General features: G+C 40.1%; 1 protein-coding gene across 11 annotated transcripts in view; it reads left to right on the forward strand.

Moving 5' to 3' along the window:
• Astn2 (astrotactin 2) overlaps window positions 1–25608 on the forward strand; it is a 908742-nt gene that overhangs the window by 829868 nt on the left and 53266 nt on the right. For all 11 annotated transcript variants that reach the window (XR_015439761.1, XR_002396623.2, XM_087182849.1 and 8 more), the window contains one exon: window positions 24813–24954. Coding sequence is in view for 8 of the 11 variants with exons in the window: in XM_013073675.3 (XP_012929129.3) it covers window positions 24813–24954 (142 nt within the window). In the remaining 3 variants the exon portion in view is untranslated. Of the gene's footprint in view, window positions 1–24812; window positions 24955–25608 lie in introns of those variants that run through there.

A 25608-nucleotide genomic window follows, 5' to 3' on the forward strand; every position in this document is an offset into this window, starting at 1 on the left:
AAGCATCCCCTTTCCAAAAGGGAGGAATAGGGGAATATGAAAGAATTGAACCAAAACAAGACTGAAATCCAGCAGCCAAAAATTAAGACCTTTAGCAAAATACAAAAACAATAAACAAAAGAAAAACATACTGTAGCTTCATGCCCAGCACCTGGGGTAGGTTATGGTGAGATGTGAGCTCCAAGAGGATTGGGCAGCCTTGCCCCTATAGTTTTGCTGGTTGTAGCCTATATGGCCTTTCTCTTGGGCTGACTCCACTCACTGTCTGTCATTTTCTTTAGCAGACATTTCACATTCTGAGAATCTCCAATCTCACAGGGTCTCCACTACACCTTCATTTTCTCTCCCACAGCTTCAAGCGTCAACTTCTCTGGGACTCCTGGCAGAGACTCTGACCATGTTTCACATTTTTGCCTGGCTTATCAAGTCTTCTTCTGAAACCTGGGTGGAAGTGTCTATGACTCTGTAACTCTTGCATTCTACATGCCTGTAACCAGCACTGCAGATGATGCCATGGTTTGCCATCGGCTCAAATAATAGCCTGGTTCTCTTGAATAATGGCTGCAGTGGGCTCTGAGTACCTAGATGGCTAAATTCAGAGTGTTCCTGAAAGAGCAGTGTTTCCTGGGGTCCTCTTTTCAAAGAAAGTCTTTTAAAGTAGTTTATCCTTTTCACCCTTGAACTTGTAATGGATGGAGGCTGGCTATTTCCTGAGATACCCTTAAGGCATCTTTCCTATTGGCCTGATACATAGTACTTAGCTCAGGTTTAATGCTAAGTTTTTCAGCAGCCGTGCTCTACATAGCCCCAGATTTGCAGGTACATCCTTTCTGATGGAGCTCCAAACTTTTCACAGTTACCCACATTGGGTAACTTGACATGTCCTGTAACAGATTCATTAGCCTACCACCTTTAAATTCAGTCTCACACAAAGTCTAAGGACATGGGAAAAATATAGGCAAATTCTTTGCTATAATGAAACATACCTGATCTCTAGTCCGGTTTCCAGTATTTTCCTAATTTTGAACTGAAACTTTTGATTCCAGCCTTTATTGCCCACACTCCTGTCAGCATTCTGGTTTTCTGAATTCCAAGCAGAACCATCAGTCAAGATCAGCTTACAGTATTCTAAGAATTCTCTAGCTGGCATCTCCACATCTTTCCAATCTCTTCCCACAAACCAGCTCCAAAATCTTCTAAACCACATATTGAGGTACAGACATAGCAATGGCCCCTGTCCCAGTATCAAATTTCTGTATTAGTCACTTCCTTGTCAGTGGGATCAAATATCCAAAACTCTCAATTTAAAGGAGGAGAGATTTATTTTGGGTCATAATTTCTATGCTTTTACTCCATGATTGGTTGGGTCCGGACAGAAATGGCATAGTAGAAGGACCTGGTGGAGGAAAGGTGTTTACCTCATGGTAAGTAAAGGAAATAAAGAGACAGGAGAGGAGCTGGGGACAGAATATACCCTTAAGGTCATGCCTCCAATGAACTGCCTGTTCTGATCACCCCCCCTTCAACATCACATTCAGGTATGAATTTATTATGAATTAATTCACTAATGAGTATAAGACTCCCATGATCCATTCAGTTTCCAAAAGCCCTACCTCTGAATACATAAGACTTTTGGCAGACAGTTTAAATCTAAAACATAGCACCACTAAAAATGTATTCCTAACAACATCCTCTCCAACACTTGCTATCTTTTTTCCTTTTGATAATAGTCATTCTAACTATGTGAAGTGAAAACTTACTGTAGTTGTAATATTCATTCCCTTGATGACTAGTGATTTTGAACATTTTTTCTTGGACTTGTTGACCATCTTATTGTCTTCTTTTGGGAAATGCTTATTTAGATTCTTTGTCCATTTTTAATTGAGTCGTTTTCTTTCTATTGAGTTGTTTGAGTTTTCTATATATATTGGATACTGAGCCTTTATTCGATGCATAGTTTTGCTTATAAAATCTTGCATTCTATAGATTGTCTCTTTGCTGTGTTATTTCCCTTGGGTATGTAAACGCTTGTAATAGTTTAGTGCAACTTAATTTTGTCTATTTTTGCCCACATTTTTACCTAGAAAGTCTATACCAGTGCTATGGAACATTTCCTGCTATGTTTTCTTCTCTTAGTTTTATGGTTTGGGATATTACATTTATGTCTTTCATCAACTTTGATATAGAATGATATATGGGTCTACTTTTTGTATATAGAATGATGTACATTCTTTTGTATATAGAATGATATATGGGTCTACTTTCAATCTTTTGAATGAGCATATCCAGTTTACTCAACACTCCACTGTCTATTCTTGACAATTTTATAAAAAATTAATTGACCTTAAGCATGTGGATGTATTTCTGGGTTCTCTTTTCTATCCCATCAATCTTTGTATCATGAGACAATTACTTGCTTTAGATGACAATTGGATTTGAGCATCTAAGATGTACATATCTGACTGAGCTCACCAAAAAAAAAAACAAAACACATTTTTAAGCATACTAGGGAGTCATACTAAAGATCACAATGACCAATTGATTATATTTCTGAAATTAAAATTTAATTTATCTCATCACATTTCCCATTCACACCAACCCTGTGGAATAAGAGTTATGGGCTTTTAGAGATTCCATGATTTAGCACACATATGTGTAGGTGGTGTTGAGTGCATGTGTGAGAAGCTGTACCCTCTAATGTCTTATTGTGAATGAAATCAACACCAAATAATAAGAATCACCTTTAAATTACACAAAAATGAATGGCAAGTACTCTGGAGAGGTGTTTGGATCAAGAGGGTCTTCATAAGAAAGATGGCTCTTGAGGTAGGCCTTGCAATGAGTAGAATGTGAATAATAGTGACTATGCTGGGAACAGGCAAGGGGAAGATGTAAAATGACTCACTAAGTTGAGGCAACCACATAGGAAAAAGCATAGAAATATGAAACTCTGAACTTTGGGATTGAATCTCTAGGGGGGATGGTTTGGACAGTGGGTATGGAATGTTGGTAGGACTACTTTATCAAATGCAACTCTAAAACACTTCAATCCTTTTCTGAGACCCATAGAAAATCACTGAAGACCTTTCAGTAGGCTCCTTATGGTAGGAGCTTTATTTAGGTTCCAGTGAGAAGACAAAGTAATGGTGAGGCACATTGTGAATTCTTAGTACATCCTTCTGCCACTACTGTGGAATGAAGGAAGCTTTCTTTAATATTTATCCTATGGCTATTGCTCTGGTTTACCACCATCACTCAAATACAAGTAGCAGTGTTAGAAAAGTGAATAGCTTTTAGACGTGATGCTTGATTTACTAGCTTACTAAACTGGTCACAGAGAGTAGAACCCACTATGGTACAAAAGCTCCCAGACTGGATGGGGGGCATATGGTCCAAGAAAGAACATGATCTACACTGCATATTGTATGCATATTTTTCAATCATTCTTCCATTTTCATTCTTTTCTTGGAGCTTATGTGTTTTGGAAGCTGAAGCTCTTAGATCAGAGATCCTCATCAGCTTACAGAGAAAAACAGATACTTATCTACAGGCAAAAATGAGAACTTTAGCTATATAACAGTGAGACGTGAATGACACTTTCCTTATAGATATTGTATAGAGGAGCTTACCTCTGGCAAATCAGAGAATCACTAAGAACTCTTCAAAATTATACAAGAAACCTTAAATTTTTCAGACTGCTTCTGCAACATTATTTTTCCTTTCATGTCACAAAATCTCAAGAGAATAGGAATTTTCAATCCTATTTCACACAAGCCAGATAAGGAAACTGAGACTCAGAGAGTTTAAGGGTCACTTAACTCATAAAGCAGGAAAACTGGACAGAAACTCATGTCTTGCTGTAAATATGGAGCTCTTTCCATTATACCGTGCTGCCTCCCAGAAATCAGCGAAAGCCTCCAAAGGAAAGGTGTTTCTGGCACCACAACACAGAAGGGAACTCTGACCACATTTTCCCATGGAAACATTTTCATCCATGCTGGTTATGATCTATGGCTCAACTAGTGAAGTACTGTGTTACAGCAACTTTCTTGCCTTCCAGTGAATCTAGTTACATTTCACATAGCACCGACTAGGTAAGTCTACAACAAAATAGAAAAAGAAAATTTTTCTATTCTGGTGAGGTACTCAGACACATGTTGAAGCTACTCAGAGACAGAAGCCCCTAATATTTCTTCCACTATGAATCACTTTTCCTTTCTCCAGGAAGTCCAACCCATATTAAAAAGGAGGGATGGAGGGGTTGAAGGAAGGAAAGGGGAATGGGAAAAAAAAAGAACCAAGTTATATCATGTATAGGAACAAATTCTCTATGACGAATGTGATCATCATGTATACCTAAAATGTACCGATAAACTTAATAAAAAAAATCAAACACACAAAAAAATATGCTGTCAATGAAATGGGGAAAGAACATCCCCATAATAGGCTTTTAAAGGAAGACAGATCTTAGTCCAAATCTATGCATCCAAGCTTTGCTACTATGTGATTTTTCTTAACATGTGGGCTTTTCTCTCCTTGTTAATAATCCAAATGGCACTGGCCATGACATGTGTTCTGTGCATCTGTAGCCCCAGAGGGAATGTTTTCCTCCTGGGATTCAGTTGTGATTCTTTGTCTGCCTTGTACAGGGGTGGTTCTAGTTACAGAAGGCTTTTGAAACAGTAAAGTAATAATTTGTGAAGTCAGACCCATGAACTACTTGGTTTAACAAGTTTTAACTTTAGAAAATAATATCTGATTCAAAAGTATGCTTAAAACATAAGCGCTCATGTCTACCTAAGCCAACCTGGTAACCATCTCATGTGAGCCTTCTCACCTCATGTAAACTAATTGTTGTCAAAATCACAAGAACTCCCTATTATGCGGAGTCTACTTACGACCAGAGACTGTTAGGGCCTATTATATCATATTGCCAGTTCCCACAATTCTGCAAGGAAGGTGTTGAGAATTTCCATTGTAAAGTAGAGGAAGTGAAAAGTCAGAGAGATTCAATTGTCTACCGAGGATCACCATGCTTCCTTTTCTACACCATGCCATCCCAGGAAGCTGAGTCAACTATATTACTGACCAAATGCATTTGGACTGCTGAGAGAGGTAGGCAGGCTTATTTTCATTGTTATTGCTCTTTCCTTTTGATCAAAATCTCCAGGTCAGAGTGTTTAAAATTTTTGCAAGCACAAATTTGAGTTTCTTTATCTACTTTTGATTGTCTTATGTCTTCCTTTGCTACTACACTACCGTTTAATATGTCTTACAACTGCCATTAAAATCATCTCTGAATTATTTGATGGACTCAGTAATCGGAAAGTCAAGTTTATTAGAACTGTATCATCAATGGTAATAGCGCTTAGGTAAGATCATGAAACAGTCTGCTACATCTTTATGATAGCTATCCTTACACCTTTTTGCTTGTTTGTTTGTTTTGCTTTACTTGTGGAGTCTTTGCTTTTTCTGTGAATGAAGATGCTTCATGGGTTATTAATGTATATGCAATTGCCGGGGATTTAGCTCAGTGGTTCCGCTGCCTGCCTTGCAAGCACAAGGACCCAAGTTCGATCCCCGGTACCAAAAACAAACCAAAAAAACAAGTCTTTAATGTATATGCAATATTTCTGGAGCAAGATGTTTCTGGAAGGTGAGATAGCCCTAGATGTTCTAAATGTTACATTTCTTATCCATACTTATACCTATAATAATTCACTGAAAAGCAAGAGAAATTATAGAATTTAGTGGCAGATATACGTTGGTCCATACTAGCCAAGGAGTTTACTTGCTGTAAAACAGGGACAAGTCATTCAGATGCAGTTTCCAAATGTGTACAATGGATGTCAACTTTCAATTTTACTTCTTTTCTGAGTCTCTTAGGCCTCCTCTTCTTTCTACACGTAATAATGATTACTCTTATATGAACATTAAATGAGATGATGGATATAGAAAGAATTTTTAAAATCTGTTTGGTGACAATGACACACTAATAATGACAATAATTACTATCTTTTAATACAAACATATACCAATAAAAATTAAAATTAAAATAGGAATAAAAAAATTTAAAGTAAGTGAATATAGAAAAGGATCAGATATAAAAAATAAAAATGATAAATTATATTTATATACAAATTGGTGTGGGGGGAGTTATGTAATATTCTGAATCTTTTCTTCTCAAAATGTGTACCCAGATCAGCAGCAACATTACCTAAGACCTTGTTTGAAATTTAAACTCTTCAAGCCCGGACAGAATTGTTGGATCAGTAATTCCAAAAGTTGATCCCACAATCTTCTCTTCAGCAAGACTGACCCAAGTGATTCTAACCCTTAGTCAAGTTTGAGAACCATTGGGATAAATTATCAAAAATGTCAAAAAATCTTATTAGACATTTTATCTTTTTTATTTATATGACTAATAACTTCTGATTTCCTGCTTTGTACTCTGTAATATCCTAAGTGAAAACTTCCCTGGGGCACATTCTGCATGTATGAGCCGCAGGAGGAGTCAGGTAGCCTGTGGATCTAGTAGCAATAATCTCAACTCAAACTGATTTAAACAAGAACACTCACACTGTTTTACCAAAAATCCAAAGGTAGGGTGTGTCCAAGTATGGTATATCAGGCATCCAACTCTGGTTCTAGTTAATGGCCTTGTTTCTGCCATGAGGTATGTGCTGGTTCCTTTCCTATTCTAGTAGCATTATATCAACATATGTTCAAAGGCAGAAATAGATTCTCTTCCTATGTTTGGAATGAGGCATGTGTGTAGGGAGCAACCCTCAAGATTACCTCTGTCTTTGAGAGTCCTGACTTTTGCCTTTTCCCCAGCATTTCTTTAATGGAAGCACTTCTTTCTTGGCTCTGTAACCATCTTCTTATTACGTGTATGCAGGTGCTGCAGAAAGCTCATTTGACAGGGAGTTAGAGCTCGGTCTGGACCACATATCCTTCATGTAATTCCACATCTTCCACTTTGGCTATGTCAAGTCAAGTCCCATTGCCGATCCTCAACTTTTCTCACCTGTATCATCAACTGCTCAGAAGTATTGTTAAATGAGGATCAAAATGCAGAAAGAAAAAAAATGTACTTTGTAAAGTGTAAAGTATCATGCATTTGGGCCAGGGTGCTGGTAATCCCTTTCTAAACCAGGGTTTCCCAAATGATGGTTCTCTAGTATGTACACGTTCACCAACACCCCCTCACAAGCTGTTGACTGGTCATGTTTAAAGAGCACATTCAGTGGGAATTAAAGCTCTAGAAGTGTGAGTGGAGCATCCTGAAATTTCTACAGCAGTATAACTGGGTGAAATGATCAACAGGTTGAGCATGGCACCAGCATCATGTGGTAAATGTGAAATATGTGCCTCAAGAAATGCATCTGACATCATTGATCTTCACAGCAATGCTGGAAACTTTGTTACTATCTCTCCCTGCTATATACATGAGGAAACTGATGTTTTTAAAAGTTGTGAAACATGTTCAAGTTTATAAGTTAATAATGCCTCCATATACCAGAATATAAGAAAGGAAAGGTAGTAAGAATAAGCATGAGTCTTAAGCTGGGACCTAAGGATTGAGTTTGGAGGACAGAAAGAACCTATCAGACAAGCAAGCAAGTGTGAGCAAAAGTGCCACTGGGGGAAGGTACCATGAATAGCAAGAGGAGTGAGTCTGGTCTGGAAATTCACTCATTCATTTATCTGTGTATTTTGAATACACAGTAGGTGCTGACACTAAGTGCTACACTACAGGAATATTGTGGTCCAGAAGGAAGTTAGGAAGGTTACTTTTCCTAGCAACCTATGCCCTGCAGACAAACAGGTGGCCTGCCCTCTTCTTGACTGGATAGCAATGATGTATTGTAGATTGTTTGCACATTAACCCTTTTTCTTGTTCAGGAGACTAGTCTGATTTGGTTCTAATCAGACACTGTTTTTATCCTGCTGCCTGGCCTCAGTTAAATCACTTTTCTTTCTGTTCTTATTATTTTTTGAATCCAGAAAATAGGAGAATCATTTCAATGGTCTCTAAAAGCCCCAGCTCTGATTCTGAGGCTGTCAGGGCACAATATTCTCCCCATGCACTTGAAGGGGACAAATTATTAAGAACATGAGTATTTCTGAGTTCTAATCTCAAAATGGGCACTCACTATATGTGTTTGAAGATTTTCATTGATGTTTCATCTCTGTTTCTTCAGTTGCAAAATGAGTATCATAACCTGAACCTCACGAAACTGTGGGTACTGTGAGGATTAGAAGATCCTATATGTAGAACATCAAGCACAGTGGCTGACCCACAGCAAGGAGCTTGATACTTGACACATACTGTGGTGCATGCCTTTTGCTATACCAAGTACCCTCAAACAAATCTCCAGAATTCCTCTAGGCCCATGAATTCTTTAAATAGATGAGAGAATCGAGGTCCACAGAGGACAGGTGAGTCACAAAGTAAAAAATAAGTCAAAACACAGCCCAAGTCCAAGCCCGACTTCCTTTTCTCTCTAGAGAACTGAGAAGTCAGTGAGTTGCTCCCTCCCCTGCAGGACTTGGCCATCACTGGTAGGCAAATGGAAAGCTCAGGGCAATGAGGTAAGTCATCACCTCTTTATAGAGCGGAAATTACTCTGAAAGGATAATTAGACTTCTGCTGCCTGGCTCTCTGGAGCCTTGGGGATGGCTAGAGCAATAGAGCAATCCTCTCCCTGTCCTCTTCCCACATACTCCAAATTTGATGCCTGTCCCTTCCTCCTTTTGGCAGCTAGTGGGTTGTCTGGCACACAGATCCTGGACTGCCTACTCCCAGCAAAGGACCAGGGCTCTTGTTTATTCACAGGACTCTAGTAATGCCTGCCTGGGTGGCGGACACTTGGAGAAATTGTTTCTCATACCTCCATCTCCAATGGCTTCTTCTAAGACATAGAATTCCAAATAACATCTATTTGTCCATGTAGATTTGGAGGTAAAAGGGAAGAATAGTAAAAAATACAGCTGATGGATGTCTTAGTCATTTTCCTCATCACTGATACACATTACCAGACACCTACAACTTAAAGGAGGAGAGAGTTATTTTGGCTCAAGTTTTCATTTCAATCAATGGTCAACTGGCTTCAAGACGGGAATGGCGTGGTGGAAACATCTGGGAGGAGGAAAGCTGCTCATATCACCGTGGCCAGGAAACAGGCAATGAAGAGGGGAACTAGGTAAAGAGACTTACCCTTTCAGTTCACACTCACAGTGACCCACCTCCTCGGACCTTCTAACAGCATGTCGGCTGTATCACCCTCATGATTCAGTCCTCTTTCAGAAATCCTATCTATTAGCACACGAGGTTGTTGTGGGACAGTCTTGATCTAAACTGTAACTATTAAGGAGAAAGAACTTTGGATCTGAGCCTGGTAGCTCAGTTTTCCAGTCTTAGCTCTGTTACCTGCAAGCTTTGGAGATGTTTCTTCACCTACCAGGGCCTGAGTTTCCTCATGTGTAAAATAGAATTAGAATGCTATCCTTGTCAGGCTCTGGAATTTCATGATGAACCATGAGTTAAGTCATTCAGCACCCACTTACTGAGTACCTACTATGTAGCAGACACATTCTAAAAGGATGTGAATCCTCATACAATGCCAGTTAGCTCTTCTCATGGAGTTTTTATTCTAGTTGAGAGTGAAGATGATGATAAAGTGACAGATATTCAATATAATTTCAAAGAGTAATATGTACTTAAAAAAAGATTAAATATGGGATGGGGTTAGAAGTCAGTGGATGTCTTCTTAGTTAAGAGGATCAGGGAATGCCTTTCTGAGGAGGAAAGTTTGAAGGGAGACCTGAATGATGTGAGGGAGTGAGCCATATGGAGAGTTAGGTGAAGACTACTCCAGGCTGAGGACATAGCAGTAGTAAAGGCTCTGAAAAATACTTAAGGAATTCTAAGAGGGCATAGTCATTGAAATATAGGCAGCAAAAGGACAGCAAAAGCAGCTCTAACTGGAATGGTAGTGAGCTCTCGCTGGCTTGAATCTCACAGACCGTGGTGAAAGGTTATTGGATATGAAAGTGTCATGTGCACTTTGAAGTTCTGGACTCACACAAGTGCCCCTGACCCGCAGCTACTTCTTCTTGTGGGAACATAGGCTATGCATTAAGGGATAGTGCCGAGCTAGATATTTTATATCACATTGAATCCTTAGAATGTTCTACCACACTGAGACTATTTTTATTCCTATTTTAACAATAAAAGGATACAGAAGGCAGGAAGCCCAATTCTGTTGGAATCCAAAAACTGCTTTGCCTGTTGAGGCAGACTTCTGGTTTGGGTTTTGTTTTGAATTGCTTGAAAAGAAAACCCTGATGGCCCTCTGTATCCATTTGCATCCACTTGGTACTGAGTAGAAAAGGTAGAACCAGAGAGCCAAGGTGGGTGCCATGGAAAAGTTGGGCAAGTGCCAACAGTGTGTCGCCGCAGCAGAGACTCCATGGATGTACATCGAGATGGTTCCTTCATGAGCAGCCTCAATATGATTAAAGTGGTGAGTAGATTATTGGATGCTGCTAGGCACATAGAATGAAAGGTAAAGATCTCTACTGATGCTTCAAGTGAGATGACTTTAGGAGACTCACTTCACCTTTTTAAATACTGATGCTCCATATGCATAGTACGATGCCTGCAATGTGCTAGCAGTGTTAGTATTTATTAGGAATGTAAAGCATTTCAGTCACTTTCAGAAGATGTGAAATCTGTATCTTTTACACAAGTTTTCCAGTTTAAAATGCTACTGAATCTAAAAGCTTCTAATTGTAGACATCAGAAAGGTACCAATTATTAAACAAGTGTCTGGTTCTCACAAATCAGAATTTTCAAACAATTATCAGCTGTATGAAAGCAAAGTATCAAAAGGAAGGGATGCTGGTTTCCTTTTTCTGCTTTATGATGTACAGAGAAGAAGCATTTAGGATACTAATGTCTCTGAACTTTAGTCTTCCCATCTGTAAAATGAATCTCTGAAAGATAAGATGTCTCAGGATCCCCATGGCTTTGCTATTTTTTTTTGGTACTGGGGATTGAACTCGGGACCTTGCACTTGCAAGGCAGGCCCTGGAACCACTGATCTAAATCCCCGCCCCCCCTTTGGCTTTGGGTCCTTACAGAACAGAATTGGGCACTGCACTACTAAGCTTGTGAAAGCAGTCTGTATGACTATGGAGAGAGTAGCTGTGATATGATCCATGACCTTTAGACACCTGTGGATCCCTGGAACCTCTACCATGCATTTCCTAATTCATGATTCTGGGCTTTAGTAGCCATACAAATGCTCTTGCCTCTTCATCCAGGCTGTGAGCTGACCCCTGACTAATACAGCTTTCCAGCCACTCCCCTGCAGTGCTAACCAAGAACTTGCCCTTGTGGAGCCCTCCACATGTTTACTGAGTTAGACTAATTTACTAAGACACTAATATCAAATCCCCTTTGGCCAGGGAAAAGTAGCAGAGAAAGGCTACATTGTACTCAACTTCAGTTTGAATCCTAAGCAACTCTTAGAGTCTTAAGAGTGACTTAATCTTGTTAAACCCCATGTTCCACAGCTCTAAAATAAATATGAAAGTTCCTATCCCAATAGAACCAATGGAATTATATTAAGAATCAATTTAGTCAGTGTATGCAAAGCATTCAGCATACTTTCTTACACATAGTAAACATTAGATGAATGGCACTTTTATTGTTATTGTTGTTATGAAAAATACCAGTTCATGAAACATTACATATGGAGTAAGCAGAAAGAAAAAAGATCAACAAATGAAAGTGAATTAGCATCATGGATTTAACACTTCTTGCTCTCTCCCAAACTACAACAACGCAAACTGTGCCCAGTGAATAAAAACTGCTAAGTGTCCAAAGCTCCCCTCTCTTTTCTAAGTACGACCCTCAAAGCCTGTGATTAATAGATATCTGGGATACCTTTGGTACCTGAGGCAGCCCCTGTTTTTAGTCATCTCCTCTAAAGCGAAGAAGAACCCAACTTTCCAAGACAAATCTGACCAAGACTCTCCAAAGGCCGCCTTTGGGGATCCCATCAAAGAACCAGGGGAAATGAGTGAGGTCCTGAGCTAATCCCCTAACTTGGTTGTCTTCGAACATGAATGTGTGTACTCACACCAATGGTCACCTCCCCGCCCAGTCTGTGTCTAGAGGTAGCCAGCCTCCAGAAGGCTGGAGAGGAGGCCTGGGCAAAGATGAGTCAGGTTTTTTGATCGCCCAAGTGACACCATTTAAGCAGGCTGAGGTGACTCATTGAGGAAGGAGGTGGGGCCTGAAAGGTGGCAAAGAGATACATTTCCAAATCTGTGTGTGTGTGTGGCGGGGGGAGACTGGAGATAGAAAGAGACCAAAGTATAGATGAAGAGTAAAGTAAAAGATAGATAATAGAAAACATGGAGATAACTCTTTTGCAAATGGGAAAGGGACTAAGAGTTGAAGGGATGGAGAGGGAGGAGAGGGGGAAGGGAAGTGAAAAGAATTAATATGTGTCATATACCAACTCCCCATGATGAATATAATGATTATGTTCTGCAAACATATACTAATAAAAGTAAAAAATTTTTTAAAAGGATGGAAATATGGAAGGAATGAAGGAACGAAGGGAGGGAGGGAGGGAGGGAGGGAGGGAGGGAAGGGAAGGGCCTCGCAGGAGACAGATGCCCTTATTTATCTGACCAGGGAACTTTAGTGACCTCTGATTCCACCCCTCCCAGGGGTAAATGACTCCAGAGGTAAAGGCCAGAGAATTCGTAGGTGACCAGCATCTCCACCCAACTCCCTCATCTATCCTTCCCACTCACATACAGATTGCTTTCATTCTCTATTAAAATGACTCCCTTGCTATTCATTTATATTAAAATTTTCCTTTAAATAGAAAGAAGGAACCAAGTTCTCTCTCCAGTCCACAATGAAAGCTATAAAACAGTTTTCTAAGCTTGGAAAATTTAGCTGGTCAGTTTTTCCTACTGTTTAATACCCGCCTTGGGTTCCGCCAAATGAGTAAACATGTTTTATAAGCTTCTAATTCATACCTGACCCTGTGGGTTTATATATATGTGTGTGCAGGTATGTACAAAGTATAGTAGGATTACCCCTCTCAGTTTACAGGCACCTGTGATTAAGGTAGAGGCTCTGGGGACCCACGGGTCTCCTCTAAAGGTCACGGATCATATCACGGCTCCTCTCTCCATAGTCACTTAGACTGTTTTCACAAGCTTAGTAGTGCAGCGCCCAATTCTGTCCTGCAAGGACCCAAAGCTAAGGGGATCCTGAGACATCATATCTTTCAGAGATTCATTTTACAGATGGGAAGACTAAAGCTCAGAGACATTATTGTCCTATATGCTTCCTCTCTGTACATCATAAAGCAGAAAAAGGAAACCAGCATGCCTTCCTTTCGGTACTTTGCTTCTATATAGCTGATAATTGTTTGAAAATTCTGATTTGTGAGAACAAGACACTTACTTAGTGATCAGTACCTTTCTGATGTCTACAAGTAAAAGCTTTTAAATTCAGAAGCATTTTAAACTGGAAAACTCATGTAAAAGATACAGGTTTCACATCTTCTGAAAGTGATTGAAATTCTGGACATTCCCAATGTACATGGATGTCTGCCTCTTCAGGCAGACGCATTCCTTTCAGTTTCCCCATCTGTAAAATGAGAATTTTCATTTCATGCCCACCTTATCTACACTTGTGAAGAAGCTTCAATATGGTGAGACAGTGGGGGCAACCCTGGTAAAGAGTAAAGAGTTGTACAAAAGGAGAAGACTACAGAAAAATAAAGGCATTCCTCTTTGTAAAGGGAAAGGCGAGTCAAAGCATTGATAGGTAGTTAGTGTGGATAGTCTTCGTGATGCAGAAGAGGGCCTGGCTGGCCAGGAATGCCAGGGCTGGGTAGAAAATAAGAAGCAATAATATTAATAGGAGAAATTTCCTTGTGTGTGAAGGTGTGGCAGCCAGACAAAGAGACCAGGGTAGCCAAAACTGGACTAGCAGTTTGAAAGAAAGACAGAGGAAAATGAAGAGGAGACGGAGTATTGAGTTTCAGTGCAAGGCTGAATCAGGTAAGGGCTAGAGAGAGAGCCTGGCAAACACTCTTTGTATCATGGTCATTTTCTTTGGCAGAGAGGGATGAATTGATTCTTGCAGAGTCCCATAGAGAGTCAGGGGCACAGGCCAATTCACCAAGTTCCTATTTGGCACCTTTTCACGTAAAAAATAGTGACTTCCAGAGATTGCTGTTTCAACACAACTCAAAGGTGGATGTAAAAGGAAGTCCTAGCATCCCTCTTCTCCCACTGCTTAGGCTTTCTTCCAGCTGGGAGGGAGGTCAAGATTGTTCATCGATTCCCTCCTTCTGTGTAAGTGCAGGCACTGGGGCTCAGATGGTGAATAAGACAGACCAGAATCTTTTCCATAAATCCTTCCAATCCATAGAAGAAGGTGAAGACAATTAAATAGGCAACTACCAACAGTGAGTTCAGTACTACAATATAGGGAGGTGCAGGGAGCTGTGGAAACCCAGACTGGGGCAGGAGAGCTAAATCTTGCTGGATGGGAGCAGTGGGTGGCAAGGAGGAGCTGCTTGAAAGATAATGAGAATGAAAACTTGAAGGATGAGCAGGAGTTTTCTGAACATGTTTACAAAGTCTTAGCTGAGTCATTAGTTACCTTTCCAGCCTCAGCCCTCCCTCAGTTCATTCAATGGATCTTTAATGTCTTCCCCAAACTCTGCCTAACACTAGGTAGATCCTGAATAAAATGGACAAGGCTTCTGAACTCCTGGAGTTAATGTTTTGATAATGAAAAGAAAAGAAAGCAGTAAATAAACTGACAAATACAATAACTGAAAGTTGTCACTAGTTGTGGGAGAAAATCAAGAGTTCCACAATGAGGTATAATTGGGAACAGGCAGTGTGGCTTTCCATTAGATAGGGTGGTGCAGAGAATTTGGAAGAGGTGGAACTGTGACTGAGTTGCAGAAAGAGAAAGCCAGATCTTCAGAGAACTGTGAGGGAAAGAGTTCTGGAAGCTCCAATCTCAGGAAATTAGCCCTCAATTTTTCTAAATTTCAGCATCCTAATTCCCCAACTCTTCTCTATGTGAACTGAGTTGGCTTGTTGGCACTAGAATCTCTCTGTATCATGAATGGTCACGTTTCCAGGTTGGTAAAGGACCTCTGTTGTCACACTGTGTGGTCTTGGTGTGTTCTACACTGATATACCTTGGCACCTCCAAAAGGAGACCTCCCCTTCCTCCAACTCTGGTAGTACTCACTCCTCTGGCAGTTTTATCATCGTACTTGCATTGTGTGGATTTCTCCTACCAACGACCCCTTACATACATATTATGCTTTGCAGATTGTAAAGTACTTTTATAGACCTAATTCATGCTTCGAGAGCCTTTTGAAAAGTAGGTACTGACATCCTCATTTCAGAATCAAGGAGACTGAGGCCACAGGTGAAAAAACCCACAAGCTTTCGAACCAGATCAGCCTGGGTTCAAATCCTAGCTTCACTATATAGGAACTGTCTGATGGACAACTTGCCCCAACTCTCTGACCCTCTGTTTTGTTCTTCACAAAATGCAAATAATAATCCCAGCCCTGCCAACACAGCGTTGCTTGTGCTGTTTCATCCCATTTGTGGATGGAAGAACTTGGAGGGCCACCATCAGCAACCTCGTAGCTTTTGCCTTATTGCTCAGAGAGGGGGATGCTGAATGAAGTGTTCGTCCCAGAGAAAAATTGGAAGTGTTAGAGGGACTGAGAATCTGATGAGAAGCACATTTTGTACTGTTGGTACTTTCTATTTCACAATGTGTAACATTTGGGCATGTGATTTTAAAAAGGAAAGAAAACCCTCTGTGAATGAGTACTTCGAAGGCAGTGAACACCCACTATGATCCTTAAAGAGCGATCGAGAGGGAGAGAAGTTTGGCTCTCCTTCCGCCTCCTCCCTAGCCCAGTCCACAAATCAAGTCCCCTCACACATGTTAGCAATACCCATTCCAGCCAAATGCATTAGCATCATCTGTCCTCAAGACTGTGTGGATTACGAGAGCTTTCATGGCCCCAATTAACCCAAAGGACAGGCTCTATTAGCCAAGTGCATATTAATGCTGGAGTTAATATTATTAAATTCTGTATTATTAATAATAAGTTGCAGGACTCCTTGGTGGGTCTCACGCAAGAGCAAGCCTTGCAATTCTCCCTTGCTAAGCTATGAACACGACAGGCAAAGAGCTTTGTTTGTGTCTTTCAGAGCTGTGTCCACAGCTGTAACCCTTTCCCTGGCACCTAGTGGGTGTCCAGTAACTGCTTGTGAACTGTTTCAACAGTGGGGATAACAAGTTTGTCTAGACCTCAGTGAAGAAGACACAGCGGTTGTCCTTTCCGCAAACTCCTCAAAGGTACAGATTAGGTCATTGTAGCAGACGCCTCTGGGGCCATGCCATATTTTGCCGGCCTGTGGCTTTTTCATCTACAGCTACGATGAGCAGTTCTGTGCATACACAGGTGCTCCTTGTGCTGCCAGTTGTCTCACATGCTCACTTTCACCCTTTGCTACACAGGAGGACTGAGGGAGTGCCCAGGTCCGTGTGCGAGCACAGCTAAAATATGTGGGAAAATTAATACTGTGGGTTGAGGCTCAACTAATGGGGAGCAGGAACTGGGGGATAAGCACTGTCTGGTTTCCTGACTTCCAACCGAACAACTCTGGGGAACATTTCATTCACTTAACAGTGCAGACAGGTGCACTTATTGCAGAACTGAGCCCCATTGCTCATAGTAGCAAACTTGATGATGCATCTTTCTATTGACTTTTCCTTTTCTTTATTTCCCATGGGAAGAATAGCCCATGCATGCTTCCTAGGATCACTTCTCAAATAAACCATATGCAGCCAAGATATTTCTTAGGTTCTGCTTTCAAGACAACTCAAACTAAGGTGTTCCTTGTGTTTGCGTTCTCAGCTGTTAGCTCAGCTCGGAGTACATAGTTTATACATTCACTCACTAAACATTTATGGAGAACGTGCTGTATACAAGCACCATTCTAAGTGAGCAACATCCCTTCCCTATGGGGCTTATGGTGGGGAATGCAGATAATGCAGCAATTCATCAATATTTAAGAAACAGCAATAGATTTTTTGAAGAAAAGTAAAGTAGAGAAAGGAGACAGTGGATGTTCCTTTGTATTGGGTGAACAAACGGAAGCATTTCTGAAGTGACATTTTAAGCAGGAATTTTAGTAAGCAAAGGGAGTCAGCCCTGTTAGCATTGACACCACAGGGGCAAAGGCCCTGTGGTAGCAGCATCTTTGATATGTTAGAAGAAAAGGAAAGATGCCAGGAAGGAAGCATAGACCTTGAAGATCGAGAGTCTAAAGGAAGCAGGACATAGGAGATATTCAATTAATTCTTGTTGAGAAATGGACTCTGTGTTCCTCATCCTAGACAGTATTTTATGATAGGAAGGCTCTGGAGTCAGACAAATCTGAGTTTGAATTGTAGCCTTGTTTTTAAGATGGTATAAGATCTTCAGGGACTTGTTTTAAGTCAATTTGCTGTGAACATTTCTTAAAATATGTAAAATGACAATTGTAAAACTTATCTCAGGATTTGTATCTGGGAGGACTCTTGTTACAGTTAACAGGAAAAAAAAGTGGAAACTACCTTTTCAGAAAAGGAAAAATACTAACTCATATATCTGAAATATCCAAGGGTAGATTGAGCATCAGACATGCCTGAGTCCAGGACTTCAAGTAATATTATCATAATTTGATCTGTGTCCCAGGTGTTAGCCTGACCCATCAGGCCTGAGTCAGTTTCCTCTTCTTCTCTGACCTGGAATATCTCACCATTAATCACATGCCAATCTCAGAAGAATGGAAGAGGTCTGAGCTCTACGTAAAGTATGTAGTCTGAGATTGGGGAAGACCTGGCTACCCAGTGGAAAACTGGGGTGCTTTTGGCAGAAAGAAGAAATTTCAATAAGTTAAACCAACGGCATCCACTAGAGAATGGGTATGACGATGAGCCCAAAGTTCCTTATTATAATGTCTGGCACACAAGAACTCTCAATCAGTATTTGCTAGACTACCATTGCCCTTTTTAGAGCCCTTATTTGTGTCAGTCCCTTCTTCCCAGGGCCTTGCAAGTCCCATTTACTGCTAAAAGTTCATGCTGGAAGCAGCTTGGCTCTTTCAAGAGAGACTTCTGTTGCCTGGTGGTGGTGTTGAAAGAATGGGGGTGGATCCAAGATTCAACCACTGAATTGCAATTTCACAGAATTCTGTAAACACCCGCACATCCAGCCTTCTTCTGGGTACCAGAAACACAGATGTGATCAAAGCCCAATTCCTGCTTTAAACATCTTGCAGTCTGCAGGCCAGTGTCATAGGAAAAGCAGAGACCTTGGATCCCAAATGGCCTGGTTCTCCTCTTTACCATTCCTAGATGAATCTTTGAAGGCAAGGTATTTAATCTTCCTTGAACTTATTTTCTCACCTGTCAAAAGCACAGTCCACCTAATTCATTGATCCAGTGTGTTGTTTTGAGTGTTTTAACCAGTCAACATAAGTAAAAATGTCTAGCATTGATGACACCATATCATAAGACATAATCATTTCTATTCTCTCTCTTCTTCCTTCCTTCCTTCTAAAATTACTTCCTTTTATAAAAAATAAGGAGTTAGATATTGTGTAATGTATCTAAGAGCAGATGAGTTTCACCACTAAAAATTTTGCCATCAGATAGAGTGATGAATCCTAATGGGGGTGAGAGTAGCAGGGGTGGGGGAGCAGTAACATTTATAAACCACCCGTATATTATCCACTACGTATACTATCTCATTTATTCCTCATCTGATTCTCTGAAATAGATATGTTCATCTCCTTTCCAGTTAAAGAGCAGTCTCTGAGAGTTTAATCATGCATCCTTAGTTAAAATACTTGGCTCAAGAGTAGTGAACCTGGCTCCAAAATCAGACCTTTTTGATTCTTGCAAACCCACTTTCCTTCTACTACCTCATATTGCCATTATGATTAAAAGTGAGAATCATACTGGGGATTTAGCTCAGTGGTACTGCCACCTGCCTTGCAAGTGCGAGGTCCCAAGTTCGATCCCTGGTTTAAAAAAAAAAAAAAATTTCCGCAACAAAAGTGAGAATCATTACGCACTGGTTCTTCAGACTTTAAAAGAGTGTCATGTTTTGGAAGAAACAAACCAGCTGCCACTGATAGGTGTGAGGCCTTTAAAGATGCATTTTGTCACAGACCAAGTCTCAGAATGGAGGCTTACATTTGCCCCAGTAAAGGAAAGTAGGAGAAATGGAAAGATAGGGAGGTGTAGAGTCTCCAGGCCACCATGGCAGAGTATCTGCAGGTAACAGTGAGGCTAGCCCAGAGGCCTCTAAGTCCCATTGGTGTTGTTTCCTGAAAAGTGTGGAGTCCTGAGCTGGGGACCTTTCTCCCCACCTGAGCTAAATAACTCACTGCACACCCCCCTTCTTTTCCATTTTGGAATTTTCTTTTCTGCTTTTCTCCCAACCTGTTTTCAATTTGCTCTTGTGGCCAGCTTTGACTCTGACCTCAACCCAATCAGAAGGGAGAGGGAGAGGAGAAAGAGGGAAAACAAGGAGAAAGAGAGTTTGCAGGAGCGCTGAAAGGGGAGGGAGAGAGAGAATTGAGGCAGGGGGTGGAGCATTTAGGAAAATTGCTCCGTGCTTTGTTGGTTCTTTCTGAAGCTGCAGCAGAATCACGATTAACCTTTTCTGTGGAACATAATGAGAGCAGGGCTCAAGTCAGTGGATAAAGAAATGTGTGGGGGTCTGGCCCCAGCCCACTCCGGTTACAGCCCCAGAAGAGCCGTAATGGGGAACAGGCACATTCCTGTTCAGCGACTCCCCACTCCCTATCTGTTTTCAAGGAAAGAAAACAGAAAAAGAATGTTAGAGACTTGGACAGGCTTGGGTGAGGCAGGAGCAGCAGCCTGGGTACTTGGAAGGTTGTACCATGAGGTCACAACACTGTGCCAGGGAGGAGGGGAAGAGGAATCCTAGGCAGAGTGGCGAGTGGCCTAGTGGAAGGCACATGAGGTTCAGATGTAAGAGGGCCAGATTTGGTTCTGGACTCTGACCTCCAAGGAGCTGCAAACCCTGGAATGACGGTAGAATATTCCTGAACCTCTCTGTGTTTTGATGAGGGAATATGGCATGGTTTGGGCTTCAAACATTTTAAGCATTTAAAATTTTAATAAAGCTTTTAAACCAAATTTGTATAAATAGCTTTTAAAAATAAGTACATAAAACATGAGCCATTAATACATGAAATGGATCAAAATGAAGTTGATATGGTTAGTGTGAGTATAGGGGACATAACTATCCGCGTCCCTCATTAGTGTTCGTCCTTACCCTGGGAGTTTTGTATATTCTAATTTGCAAACCACTATTAGAAAATATTATCTATTAGAAGCCTACTGAGCTCCTCTAACTCATTGGGACTCTGTATCTTTCTCAGAAATAAGAAGTTTAAGAAGATGGCAGGGTGGAACTTTGTACCTAACACAGTGCCTGGTACATGATTCCTGCCCGTGTGTCATATTCATGCTGAATGATGTAGTCAGACATTGAGAGGAGGAGCACAGGTGGCAGGTGTGAAAGCTCTTTAATTACCTGAGTGTCTCATAGACTGACTGATGCAAGTGATCTAATGGACAATAGGAGTCAAGACAAGTTTTTGTCCTAAATCTACCTTCCACTCTGTGTTTGACCATAGATCTGCCCCTTTCTTTCTTTGATCTTCTTTGAAGTGTGGGTAAAAAAAATGTGTAATGGCCCGGGGATTTAGCTCAGTGGTTCTGGCTCCTGCCTCTCAAGCTCAAGGTCCCAAGTTCAATCCCCAGTACCAAAAAAAAAAAAAAAAAAAAATGTCTAAGGTCCTTATCTTAACTGAGATTGGGGAAGACCTAACTCCTCAATGAAAACTGGGATGCTATTGGCAGAAAGTTATGGTGACAGGAAGAAGAACAACAAAATCAATACCAAAGCAGGGCATGGTGGCTTACATCTGTAATCCCAGCACTTGGAAAGCTGAGGGAGAGGGGTCACTTTGAGTCTGAGGCCAGCCTGGGCTACATAGTGAGATCCTGTCTCCATAATAATAATCATAATGAGAGTTAATGACATAGTTTAGCTTTTCCTGTTAGACACCTTGCTAATTAACTTACATACAATATTTTATATGATATTCAAAACACTCTATTAGATGCCATTATGTTTTTACAAATATGACAATAAATGCAGAGAGTTAAGGAACTTGTCCCAAGCAAGCAGTAAGTGGGGACATACTAGGATTTAGTCTGTGGTTGTATACATTGGGAGCCCAAGCTCTTAACCACGCCACTATATTATTACTTATTGAATTGAACTGCTGCCAGCTGGAGAGTATAGTATATTATGGAACCACAATGTGTATGGCTGAATTGCACTGATTTGAATTTGTTCATAGAGAAGCTACCAGGCCTTTCTTAGCATCTCCTCCCCTGGGTGAGAAAGGACACTGAAGGGTCACTTCATTCACCTGTCTCTATCTACCCTGCACTTAAACCTTCTGAAATACAGTGCCAAGAAAAGCAATCTCATAATTTACTTTATGGGTCTGTTCTTGTATTTAACAACCTTCTTGTTGTCAGATTACAAGCTGTAGAAGGTCAGGGACCATTTCTTTTATGGTCTCATTCCTTAAACCCATAGAACTAAGAGTGGCATAAATATAACTGCAAATTGAATAGCTTTGAGAAAGCACACTTTCTAACACTGTCATCTGAAAACTTTCTCTAGGAGGCAGCAAAGCATAAAAGAAAAGGTGTGAGTTTGAAGTTTAAAGAATATGGGTTCAAATATCAGCTCTGTCTCTTCCCAATTTTGGAGCCTTAACTTCAATTTTACTGTGGGGATTACATCCAAAAAAAGGTTAGATGGAAAAAAGAAGAGTACATACTAAATAATTTTTCCCTTCCTTTTGCTGTTCTCAAGGTCATGTACCTGCATATAGTCCCAAATAGAACTGGTATTGAATATAATGCCCTTAATACGAGTAGTTATAACTCAATTTAGACATGTTCTTTAGTTGAACTAATCCTATAAACCTTAACACTGTTTAGAACTTTGGACTGTAAGAATCTTACTGACTTGACATGTTTATGAGGCTTTTATCCATTGTCCAAATTTTTCTGAAACTCATAGATACATCTGGAAAGCTCTTCCCATTTGAAAATGAATGTCAGCCATCTTTTGGCTCTAAGGAAGTTAGTTAATACTGGCCACAAGCATACTGTATTCCCTGATGAAGAGTCATAGGACATAGGCTCCAAAGGACATAGGACCAAGTTCATAGAAAACAAATGTAACCAGCCAGACTTGGCCTGACAAATCAAATGAAACAAGACCCTCACTTGATCGAGTGAATAATCCCATGTTTTGTCCTCTTTAAAAAAAAATTCCCCATCATATATTGATCTGATTTGATATTTATTGGAATGAAGATATTGTTGGTTTATAATAGCACTATGGAAGAAGTTGATGTAAGAGGCCTACAGAGTAAATGTGGGGTGCCAAAAGTTGTGACTAATAAGTTTTAATTATTAGCCTTCATTTTCCAGTGAAACCTCTGATTCTAGACATTTTTGTTTCCTTCTAGGTTCTTAGCTTTACTTTCTAGACTCCTAACCTATAAAAGAGCTATTAACCCCTTATAACAGAAAGGAAAGCAGGCTTTGAGAAGTTTGAGGACTTACAACAAATGGTGGAAAGAGAGATCAGTTTCAGCTCTGTCTTGTAAAGGCAACTAGTATTACATGTTGCTGACATTAGCCTGATGTAGATACTTAATCCAGGATCTACCTGACAAGCCAATGAATTGTATATTTCTTTGTGAAAAATGGAAAGGGAATCTCAGTACCTATCAGATCTGCTGTATTGGACAAAGGGACAAATGCGTTGTAGTAGAGTCACGCGACCAAATCTCAGGACCAGCTAGGCAATTCAGTCAGACAAGTGTTAAAGTGTTAGATGAAGAATGAGATATTTTGTTTTTATTTTTAACTGTGTTTCCTTACGAATGAAACTTTTCTTTGAAAGATCAGTAGGAAGTTATGAGTATATTCTGCCCAACCAGTTCCTTGATAGAGAACCACCATGTAGCTTCTTGAGTTTCATTCTTTTCAAGTACCGGCTGACATGGCTGTTTCATAATGGTTTCATTACACTAGCTTGAATGTAATGCCAGGCAGAGGGGAAATAATTGGACAAGCATCCTCCTTTTGCTTATTACTAGGAATAAGTTCCAATATAGTGTCGGAGGGACTCCACATAAGCATGAAGGAGGACAAGGAAGCAACAGTTAGGCCTCATACACTATGTGGTATAAAATACTTTACATGCCAGTTCTACTGCCAGATCATCCAGTTTTAGCATTAGAAGGGAACTTAAGAGGCCATTTAGTCTGGCTCATTTACTTGGCCTATTTTAAGTAATTTTTATTGATTTTTTTCTTTTTACAAAAGCAATATATGATTACGAGGATAATTTTTAAAGTAGAGATAAGCAAAAATAAGTAGAACAGTGCCCATTGTCTCACTTTGCAGAGCCACTATTGAGCTTTTGATATATTTGCTTCATTCTGTTTTTAAATTAATGAATTTTTTTCTCCAAAAGACTGGATTATTCTGTAATTGTGTAACCTGTTTCTTAGCTTAACTATATATCATAAATATCTTTTTATATAATTTCATATGTGTTAGTTGCTATAAATATAAAATACCCCATTACATCAATGAGCTATAATTGATATAGCTATTTCTATTTTGTTAAAATTTATTTTTAACTCTTGCTATGTATAAATAGTACTACAACTTAATTATTGTGTATATCTATGTTTGTATTTTTTTTCTAGAATCCCGATAATGATTCTAGCACCTTCACCTTACATAAGAACAAACTAAAGGCATAGAAATGGGAATTTCTATAGCACATTCTTATCAGAGCTAAACTACATCTAAGATTCCAGAAAGTTCATTATTCTTTCTAGTCTTCTCTACTTTTCAGTATTCTTAGTGGACTTCTCTTTGTAGTACATTACCTATTTCTTAAAATTGCAGAGTTTGTGGATCCCAAATATGTAACATGTCATGTCCTGTACCGATGACCTTCATTACTAATTATTCATAGAAGCCTTTTCCCCTTTACTGGTCTGGGCCCGTGTTCAACTCAACATCACACTGAAAAATGCAGTACTAGTGTGTAAAGAATAGCCATGTGACATTAATCTCTTTTATCCTTAATCTAACTCCTTCATTTTATAAAGAAGGAAAATGCAATTTCAGGAAAGAAGGGCCTTGCTCAAGGAGTTGAAGAAGTTAATGACAGTGACAAGGTCAAAATAGTTCCTCAGGCAGAAAGAAAGCACAGTTCCATGTTGTCTTTTTACACATTTTAATTATAAAATAATTTACTTCATTTTTGCCTTATTACAATCTATACAGGTAGGTATTAGCATTTTGTCTAATTTTGAATTATTCTTCACCATAAATTGGAACAAAAAGTCATCAGAGATAGATACTAATCAGCACCATTTTAAAATCTTCTGCTTTTTTATAAATTCACTAGTCCACCTGATAGTGGTATCCAGGCATTTGATGGGTTTGGACAAGGCATGAATGTCAGCTCACCAAGGCCCAAGTAGGGAGCTCATCTTTCTTTGTCTCCCTCCAGGAGAATTCCTGAGTTTTGCTGATGACTTACTCTCTGGTCTGGGCACATCTTGCGTAGCAGCTGGTCGAAGCCATGGAGAGATCCCTGAAGTCAGTATCTACTCGGTCATCTTCAAGTGCCTGGAGCCCGATGGTCTCTACAAGTAAGATGTGATGGGGGTATGGGGAGGATGAGGCAGACAGGATGATTCAAAACCTGGGAAGGAAAGCAAGAGTTATGCTCTCCAGGCCAGCCCAGTGTTTATTGGCCAGCCTGTATGTGCACCTCGAGAATCTAGGGTTTTAGAAGGGTCCATTTGGAAGTGTGGCCACTGTGAGTCACAGAATCAGACAGGGTTGGTACTAAAGAACCCAGGGAGGCTAGGAATTCAAAAACATTCCTCCTACTGGTGACGAATCTGCAGCTCAGAGAAAGAAAGTGGATTCCTTAAGATCACAGTGCAACTTATCAAGAAGCCTGGGCATCCCCACCTACTGCTTGGTTCTGTTTTCTATGCTCTCTCTCTTCAAAAATATTTGATTAGTATGTCTGAGATACATGAGACATATATGCACACACACACACTAAGATGTGTATATATGAACATATACATATATTAAGATGCATATATGCTGATAGACTGTAATACAAAGGAGATACGTATCATTTATAGAATACATTGGAGTCACTGCATTCAAACTTTGGGAGATACAAGAGGAAGTCACTTTGAGATTCATTTGTTAGTCTGAGAACAGAAGCGAAGCTTATTTTTCATTCATTTCCCACCTTGATGAGTGTTGCTACTTCTGGGTGTAGC

The sequence above is a fragment of the Heterocephalus glaber genome, unplaced genomic scaffold (assembly GCF_053883595.1).
Source record: "Heterocephalus glaber isolate CG9 unplaced genomic scaffold, H.glaber_assembly_v1.0 deba00001479, whole genome shotgun sequence".
Classification (NCBI taxonomy): domain Eukaryota; kingdom Metazoa; phylum Chordata; class Mammalia; order Rodentia; family Bathyergidae; genus Heterocephalus; species Heterocephalus glaber.